At 39.3% G+C, this 19,333-nt stretch overlaps 1 protein-coding gene across 1 annotated transcript; it reads right to left on the bottom strand.

Annotated features, from left to right (window-relative positions):
- Positions 1 to 1,954: 1,954 nt before the first annotated feature.
- Positions 1,955 to 16,319, bottom strand: LOC136695538 (uncharacterized). The gene is made up of 9 exons (XM_066669662.1): positions 16,230 to 16,319; positions 15,671 to 15,849; positions 6,865 to 7,143; positions 6,584 to 6,670; positions 6,100 to 6,195; positions 5,927 to 6,001; positions 5,319 to 5,378; positions 3,474 to 3,521; positions 1,955 to 3,137 (listed from the first exon to the last, which is right to left on the bottom strand). The coding sequence occupies exons 2-9, from the start codon at positions 15,753 to 15,755 to the stop codon at positions 3,124 to 3,126; spliced, it is 744 nt and encodes a 247-aa protein (XP_066525759.1). The 5' UTR covers positions 15,756 to 15,849; positions 16,230 to 16,319; the 3' UTR covers positions 1,955 to 3,123.
- Between the last annotated feature and the right edge of the window lie 3,014 nt (positions 16,320 to 19,333).

Raw genomic sequence — 19,333 nt, 5'->3', positions numbered from 1 at the left:
ATGGGGTACTGAGAAGAGGAAGATGTAATATGTCTGACCCAACAATGCAGAAGAGCTGAAGGCCACTATCAGAGCAACCGGGGCTCTTATAACACCTGAGCAGTGCCACAGACTGATCGACTACATGCCACGCCATATTGCTGCTGTAATTCAGGCAAAAGGAGCCCCAACAACTAAATATTAAGTGCTGTACATGCTCATACTTTTCAGTTGGCCAGCATTTCTAAAAATCTTTTTTTTTTTTTTTTTTGTATTGGTCTTAAGTAATATTCTAATTTTCTGAGATACTGAATCGGGTGTTTTCATTAGTTGTCAGTTATAATCATCAAATTAAAAGAAATAAACACTTGAAATATATCAGTCTGTGTGTAATGAGTATAATATAAAAGTTTCACTTTTTGAATGGAATTTCTGAAATAAATCAAGTTTTTCCTGATATTCTAGTTTTATTACCAGCACCTGTATAGCAACAGAATAGCACAAAGCATCAGTTGGTGGTGGTGCAGGGTAGGAAGTGTCACAGTATGCACTCGGGGAGGAAGAGGTAAACGCAGGGCGGATACTTTGTTATAATGAAAAACACATAAAGAAAACAAAATAATACTACAACTAGAAAACAAGTAATCAACAGCTGGGAAAACTTAAAGACAAAACACTAGACATTAACCTGAACAGACATACACAACGACCCAGAAAACTAAATAGAAAGCTAATGCTAAACCTAATCACAGAGCTAATACTAAACTAACACACTTAGAGATATAGACAGAGATACAAAGAAACAACAGGCCCTGGAATGATAGAGACACTGCTACACAGACAGATACATGTAATGCAAATGGTCTATAAACACTGAGACTCAAGACAGGGCTTATTACCTAGAGGGCAATACGAAACACCTGTGAACAACAATCACAAGAGTAGACACTGATGAGGGGGTGGAGCTAAGGCGGGACTAGGGCAGAGACATGAGCCATAATAAACAGAGCCATGTGCTAAGTAAGCACATGGTGGGAACAACAGACAGGACAGGGCCAAGGCTTTACAGGAAGAGGCCAGGTGGAGCCAAAAAGGCCAGGATATGATGATGTTGTGGACAGACCCCAGTTGCAGCTTGTAAAAAACATATGGAAATAATACTTATTTGTTATTGTAAAGATATTGTGCAATGTCAATCTAGTTTAGTTTATTTCGTAGAGCCCTATATACACCATTAATCTCATCCAGTTTCAAGCTGAAAATGGTAAACATAATTTAGAAATGTAATATAGTAAATAGCCTAATTAATTAATGGAATGTTTTTGTAGCGTGGGAGCAGCAAATTCCTTCCGTAAATGGCATTTTAATTTCAAATTATTTTAATTTCAAATTATCGCTCCTGTACAATGTAAATACACTTTCATTTTTATCATATAAGGTAAAAATTAAATCTTTATCTGATTTAAATTTGAATTAAACATTTTGCTTAGGTGCAGTGTTTCCTGTTAATGTACCAACATATACCTGAACTTATACCCAATAAATAGGCATGGTAAGCACGAGCTGCTGTTTTATGTATTTGAATTCCTCCTCCAAGAAAAAAGTGTTTGGACCGGGTTTGGGCATGAAACTCCTGGGCTGAATAAGGGCCCCACTCCAACCCTGGGTGAAAGTTGGCAAGACCTGATGGCATATACTTCTCCTATCCATATGAGCAGGAGATGCTGGGTAAAGTTCACCCCTTGCAACAACATTAGTGTGTTGGCTCTGACAAAACTGAAACCAGAGCCAAAATCATTTCCTCTGTACACCTTTATTATTCTAGAAAGAATAATTGTGCCTACCCACTTTTAAGCATGCCCAACCAAAGATGACTTTCTGGCTGCTCCATTTGTAAGACCAAATTTTTAATTTGATACACATTAAATAACACCACATAAATGTATATTATCTCATATATGTAAAGAAAATCATAAAAAAAGTAATAGGAATCTTATTAAAACTTTATAAAAATTATGCTTTGGGTTCTTTTGTGTCAATGGCACTCTGTAATTTCATAAAGTAATTAAAATGCTCAGACAGGAAATGGTGAAATTTGTTGTACACACTCAAACATAAGAATTAAATGCCAGAATGATAAATGCTAAACATTTTATAAATATTTATGAAATATGAGCAATAACTTGTGAAGTGAAAGTTACAGTCAGATATACAAAAAAATACACAGGACCAGATTAAAAATGCAATAGACACATAACATACAAAACAGACAAATATAGTGCAAATACATCATATATAACTATTCAAAATTAAACAAAAATGTAACAATTTAATTATTTTGCTTATTAATTTGCATAGATACTAATTTATTAAACATATATATTTAACTCTCATTGACATATATGTTCTGTTTTCTAAAGCTCTCAAATGCAGTTACTCAGTGTGTAACAATCACTTTAAAAGACTGGGTTAATTGCTTGGGCACTGCAATGTAAGGGGAGGAGGAGTTAAGAAAAACACGAAAAGAAACACGCTTCTTACAGGTTGTTGCTTGTTTTGCTTTGCCTTCTGAAGCTATTCTGGATTGTACTGAAAGGAATGGGGTGTGGGTTCTCCTAAGTCTAATAAATGGTCTCCCTCGCATCACACTGGATGTCTTCTGTGTTTCTCTACATAGGGCTGAGCAACTAGATATCGACAGTTCATAACCATGGGAGCATCTGACCATCCATGCTGTTCATTAAAAGTGTTTACATTTTTTAAAATAAATTAAATGTATTAAGTTTTACAGTGGCGGCACGGTGACGCAGCAGGTAGTGTCACACAGCTCCAGGGATTCCCGCTCCAGGTGACTGTCTGTGAGGAGTTGGTGTGTTCTCCCCGTGGGTTTCCTCCAGGTGCTCCGGTTTCCTCCCACAGTCCAAAAACACACGTTGGTAGGTGGATTGGCGACTCAAAATTGTCCGTAGGTGTGATCTTGTGAGTGTGTGTCTGTGTTGCCCGCGACCCTGATTTGGATAAGCGGTTACAGATAATGAATGAATGAATGAAGTTTTACAGCAGAAAAATATGGTCCTCCATCTTCATTGCTATGCTGTTAGTCATTATACCATGCCCCTCTTGGTTTCACAAGTGACAAAAGGGTCAGAAATCTGAAACTGAAAAACAAAGATCCAAAAGTGAAAAATGTATCTGAAAGTGAAAATAAGGTCTGTGACTGAAAAAAAATGAAACTATAAAAGGAAGATCAGAATCTTAAAAAATAAAATCTGAACTGAAAAATATGACTTCAAATATCAAAATATATAGGAAAGTGAATAATGATAATAAATGGTTTATTAAAAACATTCCGAATTTAATCAAATTAATTCTATTTGTATGGAAAAAAAAAAAAACAATCCTACACTTATTTTAATTTTGAATCCATTGTTATATTTTTCAAAGTTCTTATCAAATGACATTAATAAATATGTGAAAAGAATAAATATGTTTACCTGTGATCTGGACTCCTGGATATGTTGCCAGGTAATAAATTGGATCATCTGTCCATTTTGTTCAGTTGATAACAGAGGAACACAGGAATAGTATAATTATTATTAACTTGGTCGGTATCATTTAGGGCTGCACTATACCATCTACCTAAACTCTTCACTGGTCTCTGATTTCTTCTTCCATCAAAACATTTTGCTGCACAACTTTTTCTTTCACAGTTATTTAGTCGGCAGAGCACAGTAGTCGGCAGAGTTGTCATGTCATCCATGTAAGCCCTAATTAGGGGAGCCGAGAACCATCATGGAACATCTAGCCACCCACAACTCACTAATGGTGAAATCGTACATGCAGACATTATACCCATTTCTAATTGCTGCCATGATGTAACACATTCCAATGTACTAAAGCAAAACTGAGTATCCTTAGAATATGCAATTACCCACCTTATCTGGCACCAGGAAAAATTCAAAAACTTTCCACATAAATTCCTGTGCCACTGAGCCAAATGCATTTGCTAAATCTAGGAAAACATCATGTAGATCCCTACCCTCTTTCTTTGCTCTCTGAATCTGATGCCGGATCATGTTGCTAAATTCCAACCCCTGCCTTTTGTACTGACTTATCTATTAATTTGTTTGCTTTCAAAAGAGCAGCAAGTAGCTGCACTATCATACTAAAGAAAATCTTACCCTTCACATTAAGGAGACTTATGAGCAGAAACTGTTCTATACTCACAGCATCTTTCTCTTTAGGGATAAGGATAACGCCTGCTCTTCTCCACTCCTTTGGAATGATCCCTTTCTTCCAAATAACCAACACCCACCTTCACAAAAACTTCAATACCTCAGGTGCAAATTGTACATCCGATACGTGGTACACCATTAGTCCCTGGAGCAGAACCTGCTTTTGCATGATGCACAATATATTGAACCTCACTCCATTTTGGTGGATTAACATCCATTTGCTGCTCTATTTCACCTAGTGGTGGAGTAACTTGTGGAAACTCTTGCTCCTTTGCCTAATTTTTATCTGTATACACGTCATGTAAATGCTCCTCTAATTCCCACCCTTGAACCCACAACCTCCAGGTCCCTGGAGCTTTTTGACTGCGACACTACCTGCTGCACCACCATGCCACCCATCATTCCATATTCATAATTATCTTGTCCTAAAATATTCAGTTTCTTCCCATCTGATCTCTTCAAACCAGCCAATATACTCCAATACAGTATTCTTTGCCCAATTCCTTTCTCTTTCACCCCTTGTTTCACCCTCTGCTCTCCTATAGTTAAACACAGGATAAGGTATAACATATATTATGCCAATACAATAGAGCTCCACGTTGGGGCCACGTCACTCTCTTCCTACCTGTGGCCACAACATTTCTGTTATTACTCTTTGTATAAAAATTAATGTCACATCACATTTCTAGCATTTTCAGAAACCTACTTCCTTCTGAGTAAATAACTTAAAATATGTTTAATTTCTTCATTTATTTTCTTTGTGTGGTAAATTTGTCACCACAATCAATCCACTCCATGAAGTAATCATAATAAAAGAACATGAGATACGGTACTTTAAGCAAGAGAAGAACTATTGAAATATTGTGAGAACAGTTTCATTCAGTTGGAGCCACCAATAATGAAACACCTCAAGGCAGTTCTCAGTTGCCTTGAAAATGTCTGAAAACCTTTAGTGCATTTTGTCTGCTGACATGCAGAAATTGAATAAAATAATGTGATCAAAAAAATTAACTCATTCATTCATTCACTATCTGTAACCACTTATCAAGTTCAGGGTCGCGGTGGGTCCAGAGCCTACCTCGAATAAAAAAAAATTGAACTCACCAAATTGTGGAGCTTGTCTGGTGTAACTAACATTCTCCCGGTTTTGATTAAATGTAGCCACTGTCAGGACACAAAGTGGAAATAACATTTTGCAAATCACAAACTCATATACCATGATGGATGGATGGATGGATGGATGGATCTTTAAAAAACCTTTGTTGTGCATGTTTTTCAAAAGATATTTTATAATACATGATGTGAAAATTAGAATGTTAAAGAGAAAATTAATCTAATGTATTATCTTTGTATCTAATTTAATTAGAACCATACATTTAATCAAATAACTATTTAAAAATCATTGTTTAAAAAAAATAAAAACAGTCATATTTCCACTGAAATACAATCCGTGCCATCAATGTTAAAGGCCACACTTTTTTACACCAAATTTTAATTATATAATTATTAGACACACTGAAAAGTCTGCCATCAACTAGAGTCTCGTCCAGACAATTGAATGTAAAAATGGGAATGTGAAGTTTCCTGCAAGTGAAGCGCCACTATTTCTTTTAAAACTGAAGCTAACACAACACAACTGCATCTCAACACATTTCGAGGAGAACACTAACTGCCCTTTTATGCAAAAAATTTTACATTAAATGTAGACTTACTGCTCAGTGTGACTGGTGCGATCTCATTAATGGAATCATAAATGTGTCCATGGTTTCGCTGGGAGATGGATGTTGCTAAGATAGATCCAAAAATATAACTCATCTGGCATTCAAGAAATTTGTATTTGTATCAAGAATAATTTATATTGAATTAAAGTAAATATTTTCACTACCTTCCCTTTTGGAGTAACATCTCCATAAGAACAAAACCAGTGACACAGCAGCAGCCAGGCAACTTCCCAATGCTACGCCAATAAATATCCACAGATCTAAAAATGATAATATATAAATCATCAAAACAGGATCTGCTCATTGCAGGATCCTGATAATAAACTTTGGGATTGATATTTATATAAAATATACAAATAAAATCAGTCCATTTTACATAAACTACGGGTTCTATGAAGAGCTTTACCACTTTATGGTGTGGTACTTGAAAGTCTGTTAACCAATCACATTCATTCCCTGGCTGGTAACCAATAATGTTCCCTCTGTCCCAAAGGTAGTGCTTCCTCCAGAGCATTTTGAGTATGGGATGGTTGTCTAACATTCCAGAGACCCAGTGCACATACAGTTTTATAAAAGTCTTACACATGATTACACACAATAGAGGACCACATTATGTGAAAGTACTAGATGAGTAGCTCATAACCAAACCCTGAGTTGTTGGTGCAGTTGTTGGTGCAGTTGAGGATTCGTTCGCTTTTGTAGATGTGCTTTGATTTGGTGTTGGATGTGTTGCATCTAGAACATAAAGAACAAATAAATTTGTTGTCTGTGTTTGCTTGGCTTATTTTTTATTTTTATTTTTATGAGAACGTGTGAATTCCTCATAGTGTAAAATGTAGTGGTGTATGTGGAGTGGGGATTCACCTGTTATGGAAACCAAGTGATAATTTGCATATTAATGGATAAATATACAGAATTGAAACACTTACTGGTTTTTGGTGTCACAGTGAGCTCCACTGTAGTTCCACTGCAGTAGTATCTACCAGCATCTGACTGTGAGACTCTGATTATACTCAGCACTATATTTGCTCCAGAGCTGTAACGTCTGTCTGGATCAGAGATGTGTTTGGTCGTCTCTCCGTTATGAGTGGTCAGAATGTCCACTCTCTGTCCATCGGTTTCTCTGCTCCAGGTCACTTTACCTTTAGTCAGTGTTCCACAGTTAAGGATTGCAATGGAGCCCAGTGTCTGACTCACTTGTAGAATCTCTGTTAGAAAGAAAGAGACAAAGGAATAAATACAGTTTTGTTAAAATTCTGAAGCTCTGTGATGTTGCTTTCATTGGTTCATTGAGTCTTATTACAGCTCTTCATTCATTATTTCCTCACTGTATATTTAGATTCACTGCATCAGCACTTCCATATTTCTCTCATCATTCCACACCTTCCTGCATCTGTTACCATATCATAGACTGGCCAAAACTATCTGGACACTACTTCTAATTACCGCATTCAAGTAAACTCTACACTTGCTGTAACAGCCTCTCACACAACACACAGCTTCTCAGAGCAACATCAGCTTCATCAGAACTGTGCGGCAGGAGCTTTGTGAAAGGGGTTTCCACAGTAGAGCATCTGCATCATGCTTTGCTCTCTGGCGGTCTATAGGATGGATTTGGGTCAGACATTGCATGGAGAATATTACCTCCTGATATTCATAATGCTAAGAGCAAAGTATGGTGGAGGAGGTATTGTGATCTCATTTAGAAATTTTTATATTCTCCAAAACAGTGGCAACAGCTTACGGAAGTTACAGTGTTTTGTTGTGTGTTTTTTCATATAGAAGAATATATCTGCAGCAGCATTTAAGATGGAATGAAGGTACTAGGATGTAACCTATGCATCATTTAAAGGAGCAATCTGTAATATATTTACTGTACTTGTTCATAAAATGTCCAGGGTGTGTGGCCATGGATTAAGGAAACAGGTTAAACTGAAGCACTAGCATCCCCAAGAGCATTGCTGTTGCAGAATATTCTCTTTGAGAAGTATCCAGTCCGGAACAGAGCTCTACTGGAACTTCAGCCTCAGATCCCGCCCTCTGTCCAATCATATTACAGTCCAAACCCAACACGTTTCCAGGTTTACAAACAGTAAATGACCAAGAGAACAAAGTTAATGTTATATTTTACCCGACCCAAAAGGCCCCACTGCCCTTCTACAAATCTTCATGACCAGAGACAGAGTAAAATGAGAGGAAATATTGGCTTGTGTTTGAAAAGTGGAGGCAGTTTACAAGTAGCAACACTACAGAACAGAGCCAGAGCTGGCTAATTTTCCTCTGAGCAGGCTACAGCAAATAATTTTTGAAAAAAAATCATATAGAAGTACAGACGCCTGTTTATAGATTAAAAGGAGTAAAGGCCATAGGTTTTGTTTTATATAAGAGAGTGAGGCATAGTGACGTTTGAAAGGTGTTAGGACTGTGTTTTGTGTGTTTTATATGAAGAAGGTGAATAACAACATGATTGAAAAGTGTAAATACCATTGTTTGTTTGTTTTAAAGAAATTGAGGCAGATTCACATGTGTTTCTCAGTGATGTGTGTGTGTGTGTGTGTGTGTGTGTGTGTGTGTGTGTTTTAAATAAATTAAGGAGTAAGAATTGTGTTTGAAAAGCCTCGCATATTCACCTATTTAAGGTGGAATGTAAAAATCAAGCATGGTAGTGCAAATATAAGCGTTTCTCTAGTAGGTAGATGCTTTAGTGACATGATGTACACTTGGTCGTGTGTTTTAAATGGATAAAATGGCAAATAAGAAATGTTTCAAAATGAGTTTTGTTTATAAACCTAGTGCTAGGTATAGCTTTTCATAACTGTTTAAGGTGGAAATGAATATAGCTACAAACTGCTGTGGAAAGTGAGTGGTTAAGCAAGCTGAATCCCACGCTCCTCAGCCAATCAGATCATCTGTGGTTGGAACTAACTTTTATCAGTAAGTTGTGGTTATGACCACTGTTTCTTAAGAATTGGCCATAACCAAAATATACTTAATTACAAAATGAGCAGATGTATTCTTGTTTAACTGGATGTAGGGCAGTCCTGCTTAACCTGCAATAGACCAGAATTAGTCACATTTCACTGCATATCATGCAAAATTAGTTATGTTTAACAGGATTTAATGTGGACTAGGGCACATGGATGGTGGTGCAACAGGAAGTGTCAAAGTCACACAGCTCCAGAGTCCTGGGTTTAGGGGTTTGAGTCCTGCTCCAGGTGACTGTCTGTGAGGAGTTTGGTGTGTTCACTTGGTGTCCATGTGGGTTTCCCACAGTCCAAAATCACACATGGGTAGGTCGGTTGGCGACTCAGAAGTGTCCATATGTGTGAGTGTGTGTTGCCCTGTGAAGGACTTACAGACAATGTAACAGAAGGGTTACAGACAATGAATGAATGGTGTGGAATTATACAAATCGCTGTATTTATAGGCTTTGACAATAATTCTGTAAATGTGTTTCTATAGAGTGTTGCACTTCATATTATGCATCTAGAAAATGTCAACCAGAATTGACAAGATATTCTTTATGTATCACACAACCTTGGCCAGAAACTGAGAATATTTTTTATTAATATAGATAAAAATCAAGTAAATTATGAGAAAATAAACGTCTTTGTTAATAATTACATTTTTTCTAACTGATGTTTTAAGCACTGTAAAGCAGCTAATGGGACCTAATAGCTGAGTGTTAATGTCACTAATCTAAAATATTCTACGTGAGTTTGCGCTGATGCAGGATGTGGACTGTGATCACAAATACACCACACAGTATAAAAAATTGTATAAAAAGGAGGAAAGTATAAACTTTATAAGCTTATTTGTAATAATCCTGTACACAGTGAATTCACAGAACTCACAGTTTGCTTTACCTTGATATAAGTGAAGTCACCTTAAATATAGTCAGTGTGTCTTTTATATAATTTCATTTTTTGGAGATTCACAGTTAGTTCTGACAGCATCATTCTGAGATTTCTGTAAGAATGCAAGTGATTATGTACATTATTTATTGTGTCCAGTGTCACGCCTACATCTCAGGACTCAAATTCCCAGAATGCACCTGTCAGTCACATGACTACCCGCCGGTCTCCCTCACCAGAATTCTAATTACACACACCTGTTTGTCTCCCTATATATACCCCATTCAGTGAACTGTTCCTTGCCGAGTATTGCTTTGGTTCTCCCATGCATACAACGTGTTCCCTTGTACTTTGTCTGACGGTTTCTTGTTGCCTACTTCCTGCTTGTGTTCCCGATTTACGTCTCTTGCCTTGTCCCTTTTGGTACTGTTTGTATTCTTTGGTTTTCGAACTCTGCCTGTTTTTGACTACGGTTTTTGCCCATCCTCTGAGGTACTGTTTGCTCCTGTTTTTGAACTTTGCCTGCCTTGTGATTACTCTTTTGGATAACGACATTAAAAGGACTATTTACTGTGTTCCGCGACTGTCAGCTTTCTGTTATGTCATGACAGAATACTCGGCCAACATGCAGACAGCGGACACAGATGCCGTCAGAACGGCTATAACTAGTCAGGGCCAGATGCTAGGTCAACACCAGCAAATGTTGGCTAGCGTGACTCAATCTGTTGATTCTCTCGCTCAACAACAACAGAGTCAACAGCTCCAGCTGAAACAAGTGTTGGAGAGTGTGAACGCCCTTATAGCTCGTATTCCTGCTCCTAGCCCTAATCCCAGTCCTCCTATAGCGTCCGTCAGTTTGAATTCTCGTTATCCTGTCAGTAAACCGGAGATTTTTGAAGGTGATCCGGCTAAATGTAGCGGGTTTATATTACAATGTTCTATATTTTTTGAGAATTCTCCTCCCAGTAACGACCAGGCAAAAATCGCTTTTTTGGTCTCCCGTCTGTCTGGTAAATCACTTGAGTGGGCCACCGCTACTTGGGACAATATAGTCAGTAACACGTATCCCGAATTTGTCACTACTTTCCGTGAAGTATTTGACCATGCTACGGAGGGACGTTCTTGTGGTGAGATCCTTCTCACACTTAAGCAAGGAGCTCGAACGGCTGCCGCTTATGTGTTAGAGTTTCGGACTATTGCTGCTGGGAGTGGTTGGAATGAACCTGCACTCATTAATGTTTTTCGGAATGGTCTGAATCCAGAAATACTCACGGAACTGGCTTGTCGAGATGACGGATTAACATTGGATCCGTTAATTTCTTTATCCATCCGCCTAGACCAACTCCTGCAAAAACATCCCCGGACACCGTTTAAAAGACAAGATGTTGTCAAGTGTCAATCCGCTCCTGGTTTTCCTTTCCGCCCAGTACAAAGTCAAGCTCCCTGTCCTAGTCCTCCTTCGGATCCTATGCAATGCGATACTATGCGACTTTCTCAAGAAGAACGCCTTCGTCGTCTCCACGGTGGACTATGCTTATACTGTGGAGGATCTGATCATATTCATCGTGATTGTACACGCTGTCCTCCGCGAGTCCGGACTCAAAACCTGGAGAGGACTTCACATGCTAACTTGGTGAGTGAACCCACAAAAGGGTTAATATCAAAATCCTTTCTCATACCTGTCAAAGTGTACTGCCAAGGAACTTCTCTTGTCGTTCCAGCGCTAATAGATTCTGGAGCTGAAGGAAACTTCATTCAACAATCCCTCGTTACCCGGCTGGGAATTAAGACGAAACAGTTGTGCAAGCAGATCCAAGTCCGAGCTTTTGATGGCCTTCCCGTTGGAGGAGATTTCATCTCACAAGAGACAGTTCCTGTTTGGTTCCAAACAAGTTTCCTGCATCACGAGTGGCTTTCGTTCCTGGTATTACCCAAGGCGGATTTTCAGATTATCTTGGGACTACCATGGTTAGAAATTCATAACCCAGCTATCTCATGGAGCCAACGCGAAATCACCTCCTGGTCATCCTTATGTCAAACAAACTGTTTAGCCCTTAAACACATTTCTATCCATTCCACTTCCGTGGAGAGTCCAGAGTCAACTATGTCAGTAAAAATTCCTCCCGTATATTCCCGATACTTAGAAGTCTTCAGTAAAATCAAAGCTACTAAACTACCCCCTCATAGGCCGTAAGACTGTGCGATAGAACTTGTAGAAGGTGCTACCTTACCTAAATCACGTATTTACCCTTTGAATTTGGAAGAGGAGAGAGTCATGGAGGAGTATGTCGAAGAAGCTCTAACACAGGGGTTTATACGTCCTTCAAAGTCTCCAATATCTTCGGGTTTCTTCTTTGTCAAAAAGAAGGATGGTGGATTAAGACCTTGTATAGACTATCGTGCTCTGAACGATATAACTAAAAAAATTGTATATCCTCTACCCCTTATTCCGGTTGCATTAGAGCAACTTAGAGGTGCTACCATATTCTCCAAGTTGGACCTTCGTAGTGCCTACAATCTTGTTCGAATTAAGGAGGGTGACGAGTGGAAAACTGCTTTTAGTACTACCAAGGGACATTATGAGTATTTAGTGATGAGCTATGGGCTGGCAAACGCTCCATCTGTGTTCCAGGAGTTTATCAATGACATTTTCAGGGATATGTTGGGAAAGTTTGTAATTGCATACATTGATGACATTTTGATTTACTCTCCAGATGTTAAAACACACATAAAACAGGTCAGTCAGGTGCTTCAGCATTTAAAGGAGAATAACCTTTATGTCAAAGGAGAAAAATGTGAATTCCATCAACAAACCATTTCATTCTTGGGATATGTTATCAGTGTGTCTGGTATAGTCATGGACGACCAGAAGGTTGAGGCGGTCGTGAACTGGCCAGTCCCAACTAACGTGAAAGAGCTTCAACGCTTTTTAGGATTTGCGAATTTCTACAGACGGATTATTAGGAATTTTAGTTCTATTGCAGCCCCACTTACTGCCTTACTGAAGGGTAGTCCCCATCGTTTGTGTTGGTCTGCTCAGGCCCAAGGTGCTTTTGAACGTCTCAAGACAGCTTTTACTACTGCTCCCATATTAAAACATCCGAACCCTAAACTCCCCTTCGTGGTTGAGGTCGACGCGTCGGAAACGGGTGTAGGGGCGGTACTATCTCAACGTAGTAGGGAACTTCCTAAGTTACACCCTATTGCCTTTTTTTCACATAAATTATCACCTGCTGAACGAAACTATGGTATTGGCGATAGAGAACTTTTAGCGGTAAAATTAGCCTTAGAGGAATGGAGACACTGGCTAGAAGGTTCTCTACATCCTTTCACAGTTCTAACTGACCACAAGAATCTGGAATATCTTCGTACTGCAAAACGTATGAATTCTCGGCAAGCCAGGTGGTCGTTGTTTTTCTCCCAGTTCCAGTTTTCCATCACGTTTCAGCCAGGCAATCGTAACCTTAAAGCTGATGCGCTCTCTCGTTTTAATCAGAATGAATTAGGGGAAAAAGGTGAAGAATCAACTGAGTTTATACTACCTTCCTCCGTCTCGGTGGCAGCTATCAGATGGGAATTAGACGACCTGATTGCACAGGAAAATAGGTCAAAAGGAGTATCTGAAGCTTGTCCTGAAGGCAAAACATATGTACCGCCAGAATTTCGTAATAGGCTGATTACCTGGGCCCATTCGTCACTGTCATCAGGTCATCCCGGAGAGAGACGCACTACACAGCTTATTCTAGCACGTTATTGGTGGGGGTCATTAAGAGCGGATGTACATGAATTTGTAGCATCTTGTTCAGTCTGTGCTCAGTCGAAGACACCTAAAACCCTTCCGGCAGGTAAATTAATGCCTCTACCTGTTCCAGAACGTCCCTGGTCGCACTTAGCGCTTGATTTTGTCACAGACCTACCTCTATCGGAAGGATGTACTACAGTTCTCACAGTCATTGATCGGTTCTCTAGAGGAGTTAAGTTCATAACATTTCCTTCATTACCCACGGCCCTGGATACAGCTAAAGCTATATATACACATATATTCCGTCATTATGGAATTCCTGAAGATATTTTATCCGATCGAGGTCCTCAGTTTACTTCACATGTCTGGAAAGCTTTCTTTGAACATTTAGGGGTAAATGTTAGTCTCACCTCTGGATATCATCCCCAGAGCAATGGCCAGTGTGAACGGGTTAATCAAGAGCTAGGAAAGTTCTTACGAATGTATTGTCTTGAGAATCCACAAGACTGGTTCCAGTACTTGGTGTGGGCAGAAATAGCACAAAACTCCTTGGTTAACTCGACTACAGGTCTCACCCCCTTTCAGTGTATATTAGGTTATCAACCCCCGTTGGCACCTTGGACTGCAGCAACATCTGGGATTCCATCAGTCGACTCGTGGATGAGACGCAGTGAGGAGGTGTGGGAAGAAACTAATCTACACATCACTGAGGCCCTTTCCCGATATAAGGAACAGGCTGATAGGAACAGATCGAATTCTCCGTTATTCCAGATTGGAGAAAGGGTGTGGTTGGCTACAAAGGATATCAGGTTTGAGGGGAGGTGCAGGAAGCTCCTTCCCAAGTACATTGGTCCTTTTCGTATTTCTGGTAAAATTAATGAAGTTACTTATAAGTTGGAGTTACCTGCGCAATACCGTATTGCTAATTCCTTTCATGTGTCTCTCCTCAAACCTGTGGTTCCAGGCCCTTTGAATGAGTTGCAGCCCGACGACGTTCCGCCCCCGGCAGTGGACTGTGGGGACTCTTCCACTTATGCTGTGCGAGAGGTGCTGGATTCACGTAGACGTGGAGGAACTCTTCAGTATCTTATTGATTGGGAAGGGTACGGTCCAGAGGAGCGTTCATGGGTACCAGCAAAGGACATCTACGATCCGGGTCTCGTGTTGGCGTTTCACTCTCGTCATCCTGAGAAGCCGGCTCCCCGTCCCAGAGGTCGCCCGAGAGGATCAGTCTCTAATCCCGCTCCGTCCCTTTCTATGTCTCGATCCAGAAACCCACGTCAATCTCAGCCCTCCGCATGTGCAGACGTCCCTAGCTCCGGTAACTCCGTTCCGCTGGGTGGTCGTCGTCGTGGCCGTCCTCGTTCCAGGCCTCCTCCGGTACCTTCGGGGGGGGGGGTACTGTCACGCCTACATCTCAGGACTCAAATTCCCAGAATGCACCTGTCAGTCACATGACTACCCGCCGGTCTCCCTCACCAGAATTCTAATTACACACACCTGTTTGTCTCCCTATATATACCCCATTCAGTGAACTGTTCCTTGCCGAGTATTGCTTTGGTTCTCCCATGCATACAACGCGTTCCCTTGTACTTTGTCTGATGGTTTCTTGTTGCCTACTTCCTGCCTGTGTTCCCGATTTACGTCTCTTGCCTTGTCCCTTTTGGTACTGTTTGTATTCTTTGGTTTTCGAACTCTGCCTGTTTTTGACTACGGTTTTTGCCCTTCCTCTGAGGTACTGTTTGCTCCTGTTTTTGAACTTTGCCTGCCTTGTGATTACTCTTTTGGATAACAACATTAAAAGGACTATTTACTGTGTTCCGCGACTGTCAGCTTTCTGTTATGTCATGACATCCAGGTTAATTCCCAGATAATAATGTAGCTTGTTTTTAGAAATGAAGCTTATGATTAGCTATAATTTGAAGGAATATTCAAAATGATCTGCCAGTGAAATGAGACACTTGAAATTACATGTAGTAAGTGAGTATTTTTACAACATGATGAGAAATATTAAAAATAAAATAGATTTTGATTATTTAAATTGCTTAAAATATACATCTTGATTTTTGCTGTAAAAACTGCATCATTGTATCTCCAAAATATATAACACCAAAACTGGACATACTCAAAAATACTCACCACTGTTGGCACTTTGTAAAGTAGCACACACCAGGAGACAGAGGATCCCAACACCCTCCATCACCATCCAACACCTCAGAAACATGGTAGTGGAGTGTCAGACCAAACACAAACTAAACTCAGAGACAATGAAGAGAAGAGTTCTGCCCACTGCTGACAGAGTGAGATCACATATGACACTGCCAAAACAAAAATAGAACAGAGTGTGAGAAACATACTACATTTACTATTTACTGTGTTCCGCGACTGTCAGCTTTCTGTTATGTCATGACATCCAGGTTAATTCCCAGATAATAATGTAGCTTGTTTTTAGAAATGAAGCTTATGATTAGCTATAATTTGAAGGAATATTCAAAATGATCTGCCAGTGAAATGAGACACTTGAAATTACATGTAGTAAGTGAGTATTTTTACAACATGATGAGAAATATTAAAAATAAAATAGATTTTGATTATTTAAATTGCTTAAAATATACATCTTGATTTTTGCTGTAAAAACTGCATCATTGTATCTCCAAAATATATAACACCAAAACTGGACATACTCAAAAATACTCACCACTGTTGGCACTTTGTAAAGTAGCACACACCAGGAGACAGAGGATCCCAACACCCTCCATCACCATCCAACACCTCAGAAACATGGTAGTGGAGTGTCAGACCAAACACAAACTAAACTCAGAGACAATGAAGAGAAGAGTTCTGCCCACTGCTGACAGAGTGAGATCACATATGACACTGCCAAAACAAAAATAGAACAGAGTGTGAGAAACATACTACATTTCCTCCTTTTTTTTCTCACGAATACAAATGGTGCCCACAGTCAGTGAGTGTGTGTGTGTCTTTTTAATGGAAAGACGGTTTACACCAGAATTAATTTTCTTTTGTTTTTATGCTGTGCCAAATGAGCTCTGTTCTGATTGGCTGTGCCATATTCAAAAAACAGCAAAAGCTATTCGCCTTTTTTCCATGACAGAAAGGTTTGCTGTGTGTTAGAACTTCTGGTCAGACAGTGGACCCTCGAGCTTATTTGATCCACTGAGGGACTGAAGAACAGAGAGCCGCTGGTTTGACTCTGAGCACCACTGACTCCCTCCCACACCAAATCCAATATGACCATCGGAGTAAAGTCTCCGCCCACTCCGTCCACAAGTTGATGGAGATTGTGATACTTTCAGTGCACTAAAGAGAGTCTGGCAAAATCAGACTAATGCCTCTTTCACACATCAACCCTTGAGATAGTCTGGAATATTGGGTCTGGAGATGTGCCGAAGTGAACGTTCACAAATGCACTCTTGCTGCAGAAAGTGAATCACATGTTCCATAAAATGAATATTTCATCATGGGTGATGAAGGCTGTTAGATCAAGACTGTCCTCATGCAATTGGTAATAGGCACTGGACAGATCAGTTGTCGAATATAAAGTAGCACACCTCAGTGAAGACAGCAATTCAACCGTATGGGGCAAGATAAACGAGTCCACAATTACTGCTTTATTGGACTCTCACAATTCCACACACATAAGTATTCTACAAGATTTCTTCTGTGTGACCATGATAAGAGGAACCCAAGCAGAGGACTCAATCTATTCTATGACAACAGCAATCTTTACACAACCTGCATTCACCAAGTGTTGTACATACAAATAACTACACATTAATACACATGTAAAAGAAATCAGATAAATAACATATTAAAATTAGTATCAAAAAGTAAAACACAGATAAGAAACAGATAAAGTGTTAAGTAAACAGATAAAAACAATTAAAAGATCACTGTTCAAAAGCAAGCTTGTATAGATGAGTTTTTAAACCTGATTTAAAAACTGAGATAGAGGTAGATTGGCAAATACTGGATGGTAGAATATTCCAAAGTCGTGAGGCATACACCAATAAAACCTGACCACCTTTGAGTTTAAGAATAGCCCTAGGAACAGCCAACACATTCTGTGATGAAGATCTCAGAGAGCGCTGCATGATTGTGTATATGAGCAGATTTGCAATATAAGAAGAGGTCAGGCCATTTAGTGTTTTAAAAACAACTACAAGCATTTTAAACTGTATCCTATATTAAACAGGTAGCCAATAAAGTGAGGAGAGGACTGGTGTAATATGTTCTCTTTTCTTGGTTTTATTCAATATTAATAAATTAATAATAAATAATCTGCATGCAGCATTCTGGACTAACTGTAAACTCTGCAAGAGCATGAAAATCAGCATAAAAATGAAAGTTTACGTTATGCTTCCTAATAATTTGGCCTAAAGGTACCATGTATAATGAAAAAAGGGAATGGGCCCTAGTATGGACCCTTGTGGACCACCACACATCATATCAACAGAGGAGGAATAGGAGTTGCCCATGTTTATTTAAAAATGTTCTATGTTCAGTATAGGACCTAAACCAACTCAGGGCCACACCCTGTAGCCCCAACCAGTAGCCTCACCCACTCTTTTAAGTGACCAGTAAGTATGTTATGATCAGCTTAGATCCAATAATATAAGGATGGCAACATTTTCAGAATCAACAGATAGTAAAAGGTCATTTGTCACCTTAAGGCAGATTCAGTACTGTGCATAGCCTTAAAACCAAACTGAAAATTCTCAAAAACATTATTGTAGATTAAAAATGGTAAAAGCTGATAGTACACAATCTTTTCAAGTAATTTAGCTAAAAATGGTAAATTGGAACTTGGACGATAGTTGCTAACCATTGTAGCACCAAGGATCTGAATTTTAAGCAATGGAGGAACTTTAGTATGTTTGAAAACCGCAGGAACCATACCAGTAGCTAGAGAACTATTGATGGTGTTTGAGATAGATGGTCCTAAAACATTAAACGTTGCCTTAATCAGCTGTGGGGACATAACATCAAGCGATGTGGTTTTCGGCTTTATGTTCAGCACTAAATCTCTAAGTTCTGCCACTGGAACTCTCTAAGTTCTGTTTCAAACTCTCAAAAAACACCTGTGCATTATGAGGGAAGAGAACAATCTTGCCCCACGTAAGGAATATGAGACCTAGAAGTCTCAATCTTTCCAATAAAAAAGTTTTTAATATCTTCATAATGGCCAGGAGATGGATGCCCTAATCGAGATGCAGGTTTAGGTAAAGTATTAATTGTGCTGAACAAAACTTTAGGTCTGTTGCAGTTTTGGGGAATTTTGTTTTAAAATTATTCTTCCCTTGAACATTTAACAGCTAGCTGATAGTCATGTAAGCAACTCTGGAATATATCAAGGTTTACTTGTAGTCTGTGTTTTTTTTCCATTTTCTCTCTACTCTTCTACAAGCATATTGTTAACAAAGTTGAAGAGCATACCGCTGGAGAAGACGTATCACTCCAACACCAGTTCAGGCATCTGTCGGGATGCAGCACTCTGTTGCCTACTATTTGCACCTGTTGTAGTGACAACAGATCTCTGCCCATGAGTGGAGGTCCATCATCCACAATGAAAAACTCAGCCTTAGTTGTGTGCCCATGTAGAGATACTTTTGCTGACAATCTCCCAAGAACAGGAATGAGTGATCTGGATTATATCACAAGCCTGGCTCTGGGTTGAATCAGGGGAATACTGCTAAACCGAGACTGGTATTAAAGTTAGGCAGAATTGACATGGACGAACTATTGTCAAAAACCCGTTGGCCAAATGTGATTTACAATTGA

This window comes from Hoplias malabaricus, chromosome 4 (genome assembly GCF_029633855.1).
Source record: "Hoplias malabaricus isolate fHopMal1 chromosome 4, fHopMal1.hap1, whole genome shotgun sequence".
Lineage (NCBI taxonomy): Eukaryota > Metazoa > Chordata > Actinopteri > Characiformes > Erythrinidae > Hoplias > Hoplias malabaricus.
The sequence above is the reverse complement of the archived record's forward strand: the minus strand, read 5'-3'. Positions and strand labels throughout refer to the sequence as shown.